This window comes from Myotis nattereri (assembly GCF_964212035.1).
Source record: "Myotis nattereri genome assembly, chromosome: 2".
In the NCBI taxonomy this organism is placed as follows: domain Eukaryota; kingdom Metazoa; phylum Chordata; class Mammalia; order Chiroptera; family Vespertilionidae; genus Myotis; species Myotis nattereri.
The window spans coordinates 32,469,873-32,484,758 of NC_138076.1; the positions used below are offsets into that span (position 1 = coordinate 32,469,873).

The 14,886-nt window shown below is 36.6% G+C and overlaps 1 protein-coding gene across 1 annotated transcript in view; it reads right to left on the reverse strand.

The window, feature by feature from the left end:
• MYO16 (myosin XVI) overlaps nucleotides 1-14,886 on the reverse strand; it is a 418,102-nt gene that overhangs the window by 321,955 nt on the left and 81,261 nt on the right. Inside the window, exon 9 of the mRNA XM_081084505.1 lies at nucleotides 2,349-2,499. Within this exon, the coding sequence (XP_080940631.1) occupies nucleotides 2,349-2,499 (151 nt within the window). The remainder of the gene's footprint in view (nucleotides 1-2,348; nucleotides 2,500-14,886) is intronic.

The following is a 14,886-nucleotide window of genomic DNA, read 5'->3' on the forward strand; positions in this document are numbered from 1 at the left end:
TTAAAAAAGAAAAGTCATTCTACTTATTAAGTATAAAAGGATTATATGTGACATGATGGTATGAATGTCTTCTCATTTTTTTTTAAGACCTTAGTTTTTTAGAGCAGTTTTAGATCCACCGCAAAATTGAAGTATAGAGATTTCCCATATGCCTCTGGCCTGACACACATAGTCTGCCCAGTTATCAACATCCCCACTGAGTGGTACATTTGTTACTATAGATGAAGCAAATGACACATCACAATCACCCAATATCCATAGCTTACATCAGGGTTCACTCTGGGTGTTGTACATTCTGTGGGTTTTCAAAAATGATAATGACATGTAGCCACAACTAGAGTATCATAGGCAGTAGTTTCTCTGCCCTAAAAACCCTCTGTGCTCCTAGTCATTCCTCCTCACACAATTGCTGGCAACCACTGACCATTTTACTGTCTCCACAGTTTTGTCTTTTCTAGAATGTCAGGTAGTGGAATCAGAATATATGTAGCCTTTTAAAAGTAAATGTTTTCACTTAGTCATATGTACCTAAAGTTATAGGAAGCTCATAAGACCCTTAAGAAAGTTAAGAAACAACTTGGCCTTAAATTTTCCTAACGTTCGATTTGCCTACTGCTATGGACTGCATTGTGTTCCCCACAATTCGTATGTTGAGGCTCTTGCTGCCAATGTGACTGTATGTGGAGACAGAGTTTTAGGAGATAATAAAAGTTAAATGAGGGTATGGGTTAGGTCAGTGGTTCTCAACCTTCCTAATGCCGCGACCCTTTAATGCAGTACCTCATGTTGTGGTGACCCCCAACCATAAAATTATTTTCGTTGCTACTTCATAACTGTAATTTTGCTACTGTTATGAATCATAATGTAAATATCTGATATGCAGGATGTATTTTCATTGTTACAAATTGAACATAATTAAAGCATAGTGATTAATCACAAAAACAATATGCAATTACATATGTGTTTTCCGATGGTCTTAGGTGACCCCTGTGAAAGGGTCGTTCGACCCCCAAAGGGGTTGCGACCCACAGGTTGAGAACCGCTGAGTTAGGTGGAACCCTGATCCATAGGGTTAGTATCATTATAAGAGTTGCCAGAGAGTTTGTTTTCTTTCTCTCTTTCTCTCTCTCTCTCTCTCTCTCTCTCTCTCTCTCTCTCTCTCTCTCTCTCTCTCTCCCATCTGAGAACACAGTGACAAAGCAGCCATCTGCAAGCCAGAAAGAGGGCTTTCACCAAAAATAGGCTCAGCCAGCACCTGGATTTTGAATTTCCAGTCTCCGGAACGTTGAGAAATACATTTCTGCTGTTTAAGCCACCCAGTTTGTGGTTTTATGTTGTGGTAGCTTGAGCAGATGAATATGCCTAATAAAATTCAAAAGTATTTCCAATGTTTTGCTGTTTTAGTTATTTTAAAATAGAAATTAATGAGATGAAGAAAATTTGAAAAGTCTTTAGAAAACACAGTTAAAATACCTTTAAAATATTCATAGATACATTGAAACAAGACATTTCAAGGATTATTCTACCATTTATAAAATACTCTACCATTTATAAAACACAACACATATACAAATCATTTATTTCTATGAAAATGATAACATAAAATACATTAAATTCTGTAACTCCAAGCATATCAAAATGATCTCACATAACTTGGGCACTGGAATATGCACATATGCACATAGATACATACACAATACAACATCACAGTTACTTTTAAGAATAAATGATTCTGATTGGTTTGTCTTTCTTCTTGTGGAAAATATTTGGCTATTTGAAGGAAACAATTATTAAAATGATGATCAATCAAAGAACTAGGAATATTCAGGAATTAATATATTGTCTGAGCTTACAATCCTGATAAATAAGTCCAAACTGTAAATTCAAGTCCTAGCTGGTTTTTCTCAGTGGTTAGAGCGTTGGCTCAAGGACGAAAGGGTCACGTGTTTGATTCCAGTCGAGGGCACAGACCTCGATTTCAGGCTCAATCCCCAGCCCCAAAGCGTGTGTGGGAGGCAACCAATCGATGTGTCTCTTTCACATCCATGCCTCTCTGCCTCTGTCTCTCTCCCTCCCTTCCATTCTCTCTAAAAAAATCAATGAAAAGGAAAAAAAATATCCTCTGGTGAGAATTAATTTTTTAAAAAGACCGTAAATTCAAATATTTCTAAAACACAATAGCAGTATGCTTGTTAATGGACAGTAAAACACAATAACATTTCATAAATAAAAATTTTAAAATACTAACCTATGCTTTCACTAAAGTTTCTCTGAATGGAAGTCAGTGGGTGTTTGTTTTGGGACATAACAGGACACAATACCAGCAGACGCACATGGGGTGTAATTACCTGCTCAGGCTTGGTGGGGCCATCCGCAGTGGAGCTTGCAGGAGAGCTGTCCGGGGACTGTTTCTTGCATAGGCCTTTTGTTGCATCTTTAAACATAATGTCTTTTTCCAACAGACTGTCTTGCTTGGCAATTGGCCACACCAGGGGACTGCTACAGGAAATAATCAATACTAGAATTAGTCTTCTTCCAATATGGCTATATAAATCAGAAATTACCACGACAGGACATTTCAATTATAGATAGTTGTTTTATTCAAGAAGGAAACAGTTTCTCAATACTGTAGGGAAAAAAACACCATGGGAAATCTGTAAGCCTTTCTACTAGCTCTGAAGTTCATTCAGTTTCACATTGGAAAGAAAAATACGTTCAACTTGAGAAGAATATATTTACAAATGTTAATAGATAAATCAATAAGCAATTTAAAAGCTAAGGTTGACACACCTGACTAAACTAGGAAAGATATTTCAATGTGAAACTGAATAATAAGCAAGTAAAGGCAAAACTATACAATTAATTAAAATGCTGTACATATAGGATTTAAAATATAGCATTGTGGGCAATAGAGTTTGTAACTAAATAACAATAGGGTACTAAGAGAGAAGTGATGTGCATAAGATTGCAATATTAACAAAATAATGTTTTATTATTTCTATACAGCTCAATCTAGCCAAAAAATAAAATAAAAGATACTTCATGGTTTTGTTATGCTATAGACTGCATTGCCCAAAGAAATGCTGTAACGTTCATAGAAAATAAACACATCTAAAAGTTGAATTTCATTATAACATTTTTATATTTAGATTTTAAAATATATTTTCCTAAATGTTATCATACAAGCAGAAATACATATATAGGTAATCAGATGCAATATATGTAAACCTAATTATTTCATGTAGTCTACAATAGTAGTTGCAGTTCTAATTGAAGCATAGTGCACCTATTTTGGCTTTTTAAAAATTCAAGTTTCTTGAGTTATATTTACATATAGTAAAACTCACACATTGTAGAGTTACAATCAATATGTTTTGAATTGTATATATACATTTAATGGTGTGACCAACATAATCAGCAATACATAGAATTTCTATCACTCCCCTGTGTCTTTTTGTGATCACACTTCAAAGTCAACTATCCTCCTTTGCCTCCTGGCCCTTGCAACCACTGATACTTATTGTTGCCTTTTCCAAAATGTCATATGAAAGTGGTCAAAGTATGTAGACTTTTGTGTATGACTACATTTAACTAGCAATGTTTTTTGAGACTCATGTTGCTGCATGTAGCAATAGCTTTGTTTTTTATTGCTGAGTAGTATTCTACTGCAGGATGTACTACACTTTGGTTAACCATTCACCAAAGATTTGGGTTGTGTCCAGTTTTTGTCAATTGTGAGTGGAGCTTCTATACACATCCATATACAGGAGTGTGTGCAGACATATGCTTTCATTTCCCTTGGTTAAATATCTAGGAAAAACCACACAGTTTCCAAAGTGGCTGTACCATTTGGCACTTCCCAGCAATATGTTGGAGTTTCACTTGCTTCACATCATTGCCAATATTTTTTTTCTTATTGAATTTATTGAAATGACATTGGATAATAAAAGTACCAATACTTTTTAAAAATCCATTCTAGTAAGCGTGTTAGTGGCTTTTCACTGTGGTTTTACTTTGCATTTCAATGTGTTTATTTGACAAAAGTATGTCTTCTTTGGTAAAGTGCATGCTCAAGTCTTTTGACTATTTTTCACTGGTTCTTTGTTATCAGGTTCTTGAGTTTATATATTTGGATTCAAGTCCCTTATCATACACATACTTGGCAAATATTTTCTCCCAGGCTGTGTCTTATCTTCATTTTTTAAAAAATATTTTGTTAGTGATTTCAGAGAAAAAATGAGAGAGAAATAGAAACATCAATGATGAGAGAGAATCAGTGATTGCCTGCCTCCTGCATGCCATCCACTGGGGAGTGAGCCTGCAACCCAAGCATATGCCTTAAACAAGATTCAAACCGTGACCTCCTGGTTTACAGGTAGAAGCTCAACCACTGGGCCATACTGGCTGGGCTGTCTTCAATTTTTAATAGTGTGTTTTAAAGAATTTTTTTCTCTTATGGTCTATACTTCTTATATCTTATTTAAGAATTCTATTCTGAACCCAAGATGAACATGGTTTTCTCCCAGGTTTTCTTCCAAAAATGTTAGATTTTTATGTTTTACATTTAGGTCTATTATTCATTGCGAGTGCCTTTTTGTATATGGTGCTATATATATGAGTTGTGGTTCATTTTTTTTTATATGGCTGTCCAAATGTTCCAGCATCATTTCTGAAAAGAACATCTTTCCCCAACCAATTACCTGAACATCTTTGTTAGAAATCAATTGACCATACATGTGTGGGTCTATTTTAGGACAATCCATTGCATTCCATTGATATAATAGTCTATTCTTACACCAATATTATACTGTTTTGATTAATGAACCTTCAGAGTAATGCTTAAAATCAGGTAATGTGAGTCTCCAGCTTTTCCTTTATAAAAATTATTTTGAATATTTGTGGTTATTAGCATTCTTACATAAATTTTAGAATCTATTTGTCAGTTTTTATAAACATGCCTGTTGTGACTTCGATTAGCATTGCATTCATTTGATAAATCAATTTGGGGAAAATTTACATGTTAACAACGTTAAATTTTGTCATTCCTAAGCACATGTATACTTCTCCATTTATGTTGATCTTCATTAATTTCTATCACCAATATTTTATGGTTTTATGTCATTAAAATCTTACAAGTAATTTGTCACATTTATTCTAATATATTCCATGTTTTTATGCCACTGTAAATGTATCTTTAAATTTCAGTTTCCAATTGCTGATTGTTAGTATGTAGAAATATAAACAATTTGGTATCTTAACCTTGATAGGGAGGAAGAGAGGAATTTGAAGGGCTTCTTTCAGTAGTCACAATGTCTCACTGTTTTGCAGCCCATCTCTATGCTCTGTCATCCAACTCTACTGTAATCTAGGAACACATGAGTAAAGACACACGCATAAATGGCCACATTAGAGCCAGGTCCAGAGGAACAGCAGAAGCAGCTAAAGAACACATTTACAGAAATGTGAAATCAGTTTTATTTCCTTTAATCTCTGAATGATGATGCTTTAAAGTGTCTCAGTCAATGAAGATATTTTCAAGTAAGTGTGGGGGACACATATTAAAAAGAGGCAGCATGATGGTCTAGTATAGCTGCAACAAGCATATGGTTTTTGAGTCAGAAATTCTACACAGTTCGATGTCTGGCTGTGCCACCTTGGGCAAGTTATAAAAGCATTCCACAAAACCAATCTGTAAAAAAGGCTTGTAGTGGGGGATTGCTAACATAAAGCACATAAAAGGCTGAGCACAATGACTATGGTAATAGCAGGCAATAAAGTTACCTGCTATTTATGTGTGTCCAGAACTGTGATGCTTCTGGGATTTTACTCTACCTACAAGCTCTTACAGGTTAGCTTGCTACTCTCTCATGAGTGGTGCAGAAGACAAGAGATTCCTGGATCACAGACAGAAAACTTTATTACTCACAGCAAACACAGTATCCAGAGCTTCATGTTTGCCCAAATTCTCCTTGCCCCCTGTCCCATAAAGTACAGGAGTGGGCAACACCAGTGGACTTAAATGGATGCCTATGCAAGCAGGGTGTTGTGTTGTAGGAGAGAAACCTAGCAAAGAGTCAAGTACTTTTTTAAAAAATATACTTTTATTGATTTCAGAGAGGAAGGGGGAGTGAGAAAGAAACATCAATGATGAGAGAGAATCATTGATCAGTTGCCTCCTGCATGCCTCACACTTGAATTAAGCCTGCAACCCAGGCATATGCCTTGACCAGGAATCGAACCGTGATCTCCTGGTTTAAAGGTGGATGCTCAACCATTGAGCCATGCCGCCTGGGCTCGAGTAGTTTTTGAGCAAGCAGCAAACATTGTACCAAGCAGAAGACGAGCCAGTGCCCTCCTCTGGGGGTGAGTGCTATGGTGTCTGTGAACTACTTAGTCACCTGTCTGACTATGTACCTTGCAGTCTAACAAACTGAGCAAGAATGTGGAAAGTGCCCAGGGCACATATCCCTCCCAGTAGTAAGCTTATTAATTTTAAAAATTCACTGTAAAAAGAGAATGTTATAATGCTTATAAAAATTTCATATCCAGATCTTTTTGAATCTAGTGATAAAATACCCATAGCTCCCAAAGAAGTCTTATTTCTTCCATGAGCAATTTTAGAACAATGCCTGTCTGCTCAAACTTGTATTCATCATTTTTAGGGCTCCCAAGAGTGTCCCCTATGCTTCTTTGACAGGAGAGCCTTTTAGATATTTGAAGACAGTTGTGGGTTTTCCTAAATTTTCTATAATTTAAGTGAGCTACTGCAAAACATTAAATAATTATGTGGTATTTAATGTGTGTAGTCTAAGTACTCTACACATATTCACTCTTTATTTGAAAACAACATTATAAAGTAGGCACTATTTTCATATCTATTCACAGAGGAGTAAACTGAGGGCCACCTAGAAGAACTTGGTCTGGACACATAGCATGCAGTAGTTGAGTTGAGATGTGAGCTCCAGAGCTTGTGTTCTTAACCACCGTGCCACACTGCCTACACCTAAAAACCCACCCTCACATCTATAAAATATTTCCTCCTATATCTTTCCTTATCTAAATAATCTCATTTTTTCTGGAGATTTAAAGAGGTTTTGTATATTAATAAAGCAGCGGTTTGATAGTTCGGTGAGAAGCTAGAAAGACAGTTCATTAAATACAAACAATCACCAATTTTAAAGGATTTATAAAAGGAAGAAACAGTGAGTTTACTACAATAACAGAGAGCTACAGTAGGAAAGAAGATTGATCCAGGAATACAGCCACCTACTTTCAAGTCCATTTTTACCTCAAGTTGGCCTGACCATGTGAGGCAGCGGTTCTCAACCTGTGGGTCGCGGCCCTTTGGCGGTCGAACGACCCTTTCACAGGGGTCGCCTAAGACCATCCTGCATATCAGATATTTACATTACGATTCATAACAGTAGCAACATTACAGTTATGAAGTAGCAACGAAAATAATTTTATGGTTGGGTCACAACATGAGGGACTATTTAAAGGGCCAGAAGGTTGAGAACCACTGATGTAAGGCCTTCACAGTCCCTGGGCCACAGCTTCACCTTTGTCAAATGCAGAAATTAGACTAGGTGATGTCTAAGTGTATAGCAAGCTCTATGATGCCAATATATAATCTTTCTTCATACCTTTTCACCTGCATCTTTAAGAAAATTATTTACACATTCAATAATACTATAGGTTTATACTCTAGGATCTATTACTAACAATAATTGCAAGTAGCGGGTTACAAATATTCTCTTATTTATATAAGAAAATATGACTCTAAATAAAATTTAATTAAATGGCAATATATTAATTAGTAATGCACACATTTTCTCTAAGAAAATGCAAATAATGTACCTAGGCTGACGGTATGTGATAATGTTTTATACAACTATGGAACAACTTTTCTTTAAGTTTCTATTCCACTTTTTAACTAAAACATATTTTATGTATATTCATTGTGCTTAACAATAGCATTCAAACGTTAACTGTTATATATTTAAATTTTCACTGATGATCAATTTTTGGAATATAGACATGTATTAAAATGCTATTTTTCTTTAAAAAGTAATAATTTTAAGTTACCATTGGTATTTACTTTAATACTCATTAAATGTTAATCAATCATGCAAAATATTTATAAGATTAATTTTTAAAAACTGAGAAGCAGTTGTGTATATAGAGCAAACACTGAACTTAAAAGTGAAAAAGAAACATAAAGGATAAGGAGAAATATAATAATTACTATGAGTTTCATTAAAAAAGTTGACTAATAATAAAGGACTTAACATTTCATTCATTTCAACTAAACTATGGAGGGTCTTCTTCCCAACTCTGGACCACTAACCTGGTCCTTCTAGCAATTATTTCCACTGTAAATTCTTTGCTGTCCCCTTTGAGATATAAATTTTCTGCAACTCAGCAATGCCTTTCTCAAGGACTTGAGAGTTATCCCTTTGACATGCAACCATAGGAAAGATAAAGCCCTTCTCCCAGTCTCTATGGAGGTAGGAGCCTAACTTCCTTAAATGTGAATTGGCAAACAAGAATGACCTAATCACACTGACCAAGGTTCCTCAGAACATCCTCCATTCAGCACTTTCCCACTAGCTCACCTCAAGCTACAAAGCTATCTAGCCTTTTGTTTCATGGAGTTGAGTTCCTCTCTCTCTCTCTCTCTCTCTCTCTCTCTCTCTCTCTCTCTCTCTTACTGCAATTCTATTGGAGAAAGTCTTTCTTGCTTTTTTAACTTCTCTGGTTCACTTTTTTTCTCTTATGCTAATGAGTGTTGGTTTTGTTTGTTTTTTCTTGCTTCAGGATGAACTTTCCAAATTGTCTTCAATGAGAAAATATTATTTTGATTATAAAAAGAATTATTAGGAACAGAAATTTATCAGTGAGAAACAGAAAAAATAAGATTGAAATAGTATATTTTCTAAAACAAAGCTTTGGTATGACAGGCTCAATAAACATAAAGAAAATGGAATAGGTATTATATAAGAGTACTTTAGGTTAATGCAGAAGAGATAGCTTTAGCCTGACTGTGGGACGAATTAGATGGGACTATAACAGCAGACAACCAATTTCTAAACTCTACTGGATTTAGTCAAGACTTACTTATTTCTATGAACATAAAAGGCATGCCATGCAGAGCAAATGTGCCTTTAGGAACTGAGATTTTATTTCTGAAAATGGAAACAGGAGCATAATAAAATGAAACTAACAAAGGCAACAATTATTGGCCATTATATCTAAAGCAATTTTAGAAAACCATAAAGAATAAATAAATTTGACTCTACTGAGATATATTAGGCCAATGAAGACAAAAATCTATTAGAAACAAATGTGAAGAAATGGCATATGTGGCTCAGTTATTTTGGTGGTTAAAGTAATGGACTGAATAAATACTTCTCAATTTTAACACTTGGAACATAGCTACATAAGTTATTTATTATAGGGAATTTGGGATTTTTTGCATCTATAAAATAAGAGAATGATCCAAATATTAACATTGAATGAAATAGTTCTTGGAGAGTTTTAAATTAATTGATTTCTTTCTTTAGTACCCCCTCCCCCTGACACACACACACACACACACACACACACACACACACACAAATGACTTTAGTTTTTATAAGAAAAATATTTATAATTTAAAAAGCCACTTTCGTAAAATATGTCATGTCTAAAACCCCCCAAAAATTTCAATGTGTGACTTGTGGTAGGATTAAAATTTATATTGCTTTTATAACATATCATATTCATCTCAGTAGTTCTCAAAAGATATCTGCAAAAAAATTCTAATCCAAATGCGACAAGTGTTACATTTGCTTGAAGTGCTGAATAGGTATTTAATATACGATATTTATAGGAAATGATATTATTATTCATTACGTACGATGTTTAAAGCCAATAATTAAACACCAAAGTCTGAGGTATAACTAAAATTGCTTTCTTTACATGAAGCTTGCATAAGAAGATTTCACTTTAAATATTATTCCTGCTCAAAAGGGAAGTCTCTAAATAAGACACAGTTTCCTTTTTTAATAAGTGCCAATATTTTGAAGTGGACTTATATATTATTTCTTTCATACATGAAGCTAGTATAAATGAAGAATTTTTCTGATCCCTGGCAACTTTTATTAAACAGTAGTAATAAACTTTGATATACAAACACAAAGGTTCTGGTGGAAGTGCCTTGTATGTCACAAATCCCTCTGGACCACAAGCTAATAAAATCCAGAGTGTTCATAGCCAGCCACAGCTCCCCTGATATCTACAACAATAGTACAAGGACCTCCAAATGAAATGAAGACTCTGAAGAATCTAGAACTGGGGGTCTGGTCGAACTTTATCTCAGGTGATGCTATTTTACTGCACAATGGTCACTGAGACTGCTGATTTTGAAGATGCCTGGGTCATCAGGATCAGTAGTAAATTTTCAACAACTGCCTTACGGGCGTAACCAGAGATATGATGTTCAACCAGCAGAAGTGAGGGAATTAATGTCTTAGTGCAATTTTACCTAAGGGTCTTAGAATAAAGTGCACTTTGCAGTGCTTATCTGGGCATCTAACTTACAAGGAGCCATTTGCACAATGACTGTCCCCATGTGCACTGATGAGGCATGGGCCAAATGCTATCTCCCTCATATGAATAAGTTTTTTCAGATCTGCATGGCAAGACTGCGCATACCATGAGGCTATGAAGTTGCTGAGACCATCTTCCTGAGCTTGTTCCTGCCTTAGACTGAAGAATATGAACAACGAATCTGAAGAAAGTGGGTTCTAATTGCAGTTGCCACTGACTACCTATACCCTCAGGTCTGTCACACCTCTGGGCTTCTGTTTCTCTGTAAATAAAATGTAGATAATTATGCCTATCCATCCTAAGTCCTGGAGTTGAAATGAAGAGCAATGGAAATATTTATTAAAATTGCTTTGATATGTAAACCATATTTATTTTCCATTGAGGAACAAAGGCAATAGAAAAAAAAAATCACTGTGTAGCCACAAGTTGGCTTGCTTTTGAATGAATACAATAAGTTGAGCCTGTTTCATAAAATGTGGTGCCTTCAAGGCTTTCCACAAAATCTACTTAAGCCTGTTGTTAGTCTCAGGCTTTACTGTGGTCAAGAAGCAAACAAAACTCATACTGTGCCACTCAAAAATCCCCTCAGGGTATTTCTCTTTGGAGATGGCTACTTGGCTGAAACCATCCTAGGATATCTTCCTGTCCTCAAGTCCCTTTTCCTATAGCCCTCAGCCCTGCTCAGCTCTGCCCCCTCTTAGACTTTTCTTAGCCCCAAACAGAGCAACACATTCTCTCCCTCCCAAGTTCCAGATGACTCAGAAACACTGGAGACCCACACCTTAAGCAACCTAATCAAAGGATGCAAGCTGGTCTTCTCTGAAATTGGATTTTCTTTCCAGCTGACTAGAAAATAAGGTTTTTGGCATATGGTTATAATCAGTTTCAAAGCACCAAGCTGAGAGCGTAATTCTATTGTCTTCTAGTCAGTAGCCAGAAGGCCTTTATTCTTTTGATGATTTGCTGACAGTTCACAGATGAATAAAGAACATTATTTTTTTCTTTTTGTCGTTTCTCTAGCACTTATGTAGTATTATGATGAGCCAGTTACTGCTCTAAGCACTTTTATAAACATTAACTACTCAGCTATTCATCAAGATCAAGAACAAGCCCAGGAGACAGGCATCATCAATCACCACCGTCATCGCTCTGTGGTACTGCAGAACCATTTGAGCCTGACCACCGAGAGTTAGCACAGACGCCACAAGTTAAGGGCATCTTCTCCAACAAGGCTGCCACCACTTCAGATGCCAGCCACACATTTGGGAATCTCTATGCCACCTACACTTGGACCAACTAGCTACAAATTTGGGGGTTCCCATAACACCCTTCAGGTTAGATAATTCACTAGAACTCACAGTACTCAGGAAAACAGTATACCTGCTATTATTACAGCTGTGTTATAGAGGATACAAATCAGGACCAGCCAAACAAATAGATGCACAGGGTGAGGCTGGGAGGGTCTTGAATGCAGAGCTTTCATGTCCTCCCTCAATGGAGTCAAGGCACATCACCCTCCTGATCGGTCCACCAACCAAGAAGTCCATCATGCTTGTTGTCAGAGTTTTTATTGGGGTTTCATTATGTAGGCATGACTGACTCTATCATTGGCCATGTGTTTGAACTCAGTCTCCAGTCTTTCTACCCTTCTGGTGGTCAGACTGGCTCAATGCCCCCATCTTTTAATCACATCATTGGATTTTCTGGTGCGACCACCCCACTCCTTGAGTCATAAATGTGGGTATGATAAGAGAATCTATGTTAGCAGACATTTAAGTATGATCCAAGGGGCTTTTGAATAACAAAGACACTTGAGAATTCTAAGGAATCAAGAGACTCCCCTCTCAGGAGATAGCGATAAAGGCCTGGTTAAACACCCATATATTACACTTGAGGAAAAATGTGGCCAAGAGTTTCATTACGTTACCCAAGCCCCAGAACCAGTAAGTGCAGAGCCCAGTAAGGGAAATCTCTCCCAGATTACAGACTGTCTTCTGAAGTTGGCATACTAAACATTCAACCTAAATTGACAATGTGTCGCAGCTAAAGCTGACTGGCCTTAACAGTGAAACTCAGTTAACAATTTCCTCTTTAAAGCCAAATTAGAACTTTTAGAATCACAAACAAAAAGGCCCTTCTCACAGCAAAAGAAACCATTAACAAAACAATAAGAAAGCCCACTGCATGGGAGAACATATTTGCTAATGTTATCTCTGATAAGGGTTTAATCTTCAACATTTACAGGGAACTCATACAACTTAACAAAAGGAAGATAAACAACCCAATCAAAAAATGGGCAATGGACCTAAATAGAGAACATAAGGAAGGGCAAGAGACATATGAAAACATGCTCAAAGTCACTAATCGTCTGGGAGATGCAAATCAAAACTACAATGAGGTACCATCTCACATGTGTCAGAATGGCTGTCATCAACAAATCAACAAACAAGTGCTGGCAAGGATGCAGACAAAAAGGAACACTCATGCACTGCTCGTGGGAATGCAGACTGGGTGCAGCCACTGTGGATAACAGTATGGAGTTCCCTAAAAAAACTAAAAATGGAACTCCCATGTGACCCAGTGATCCCACTTCTAGGAATATATCCCAAGAAACTAGAAACACCAATCAGAAAGGATATATGCACCTCTATGTTCATAGCAGCATAATTCACCATAGGTAAGATTTGGAAACAGTCTAAATGCCCATCAGCAGATGAGTGGGTTAGAAAACTGTGATACATCTACACAATGGAATACTATGTTGCTGTAAAAAGGAAGGCTCTCCTACCATTTGCAACAGGATGGATGGAGCTGGAGAGCATTATGTTAAATGAAATAAGTCAGTCAGAGAAAGATAAATATCACATGATCTCACTCATTTGTGGAATATAATGAACAACATAAATTGTTGAACAAAAACAGATCCAGAGATAGAGAAGCATCGACCAGATGCTCAAACCTTAGAGGGAAGGTAGGAGAGGGGAGGGGTTAGGGGGAGCAATCAACCAAAGGACTTGTATTCATGCATATAGGCATAACCAATGGACACAGACACCAGAGGGGTTAGGGCAGCCGTGGGCAAACTACGGCCCGCGGGCCGAATCCGGCCCGTTTGAAATGAATAAAACTAAAAAAAAAAGAGACCGTACCCTTTTATGTAATGATGTTTACTTTGAATTTATATTAGTTCACACAAACACTCCATCCATGCTTTTGTTCCGGCCCTCTGGTCCAGTTTAAGAACCCATTGTGGCCCTCGAGTCAAAAAGTTTGCCCACCCCTGGGTTAGGGCATGAATGGGGTAGGGAGGGCAATATGGGGTTAAGGACACATATGTAATACCTTAATCAACAAAGAAAGGGGGAAAAAGGCCCTTCTCACGGAAACAGTGTAAGGTTGGGTATATTTGTGTGTGTTGACTCAGGTCACTATAGTCTGAATATCGGACAGTGATGTAAAAAGAAGGACAGTGATAGCAAGTACTTTCAGGTATTGTGTTGAGGGTTAAATGGCATTATCCATGTAAACCACTTTGCACAAGTCCTGACACCTTCTAACTGCACAACAAAAAGCTTTTATTACTGTTATTATAAATTATCATTACTGTTAATATTAGTAAGTGAAAACCCACAATTGTTTAGTAAATTACTCTATTTAGGCATTGTGCAGAATTTTTGTGACTTCCAACTCAAGAACTCCATGAAATAGAAAATTAGAAACAAAAGTTAGCACATATCAGAACTCCCCCGTGATTAAAAACCCTAGGAGAACATTTCCATGTTCAAATACCAAACGGCATATTCAGCAGCAGCTGGTTCCGTAGCAGCACTAACGGTATTTAGGCACTAAAATATATATATCTAAGGACAGAAAAGACAGCACAGCAAGGAGGCACCCAGTCAGCAGGAAAGAAAGAATGCAGTAGGGAACAGCAGTCAAATATGAGAACAGTTGTAAATTTAAAGCAGAGAGAGGAAACCTACAAGCTTTACAAATAGAGACCAGATTGGGAATATTATACTTAGAAAGGATCTTTGGAGTTAAATCTAACCTGCTCATTTGAAACATGAACTTGAAAACCAGGCAACAAATAAAGACCATAATAATGTTCACTGGATAAAAGAGAGATTAGAAACATGAAATATGGGATAATCCAATAATGTAGGAATATCCTATTGATTATATATTAAAACATAGAAAGACATTTATTAATAATGGTGGGACACAGTAGAAGTGATGTTCTTATTCTGGCTAATTCATGATTTATCACACAAAATAAGGCTTAGAATATGGAAT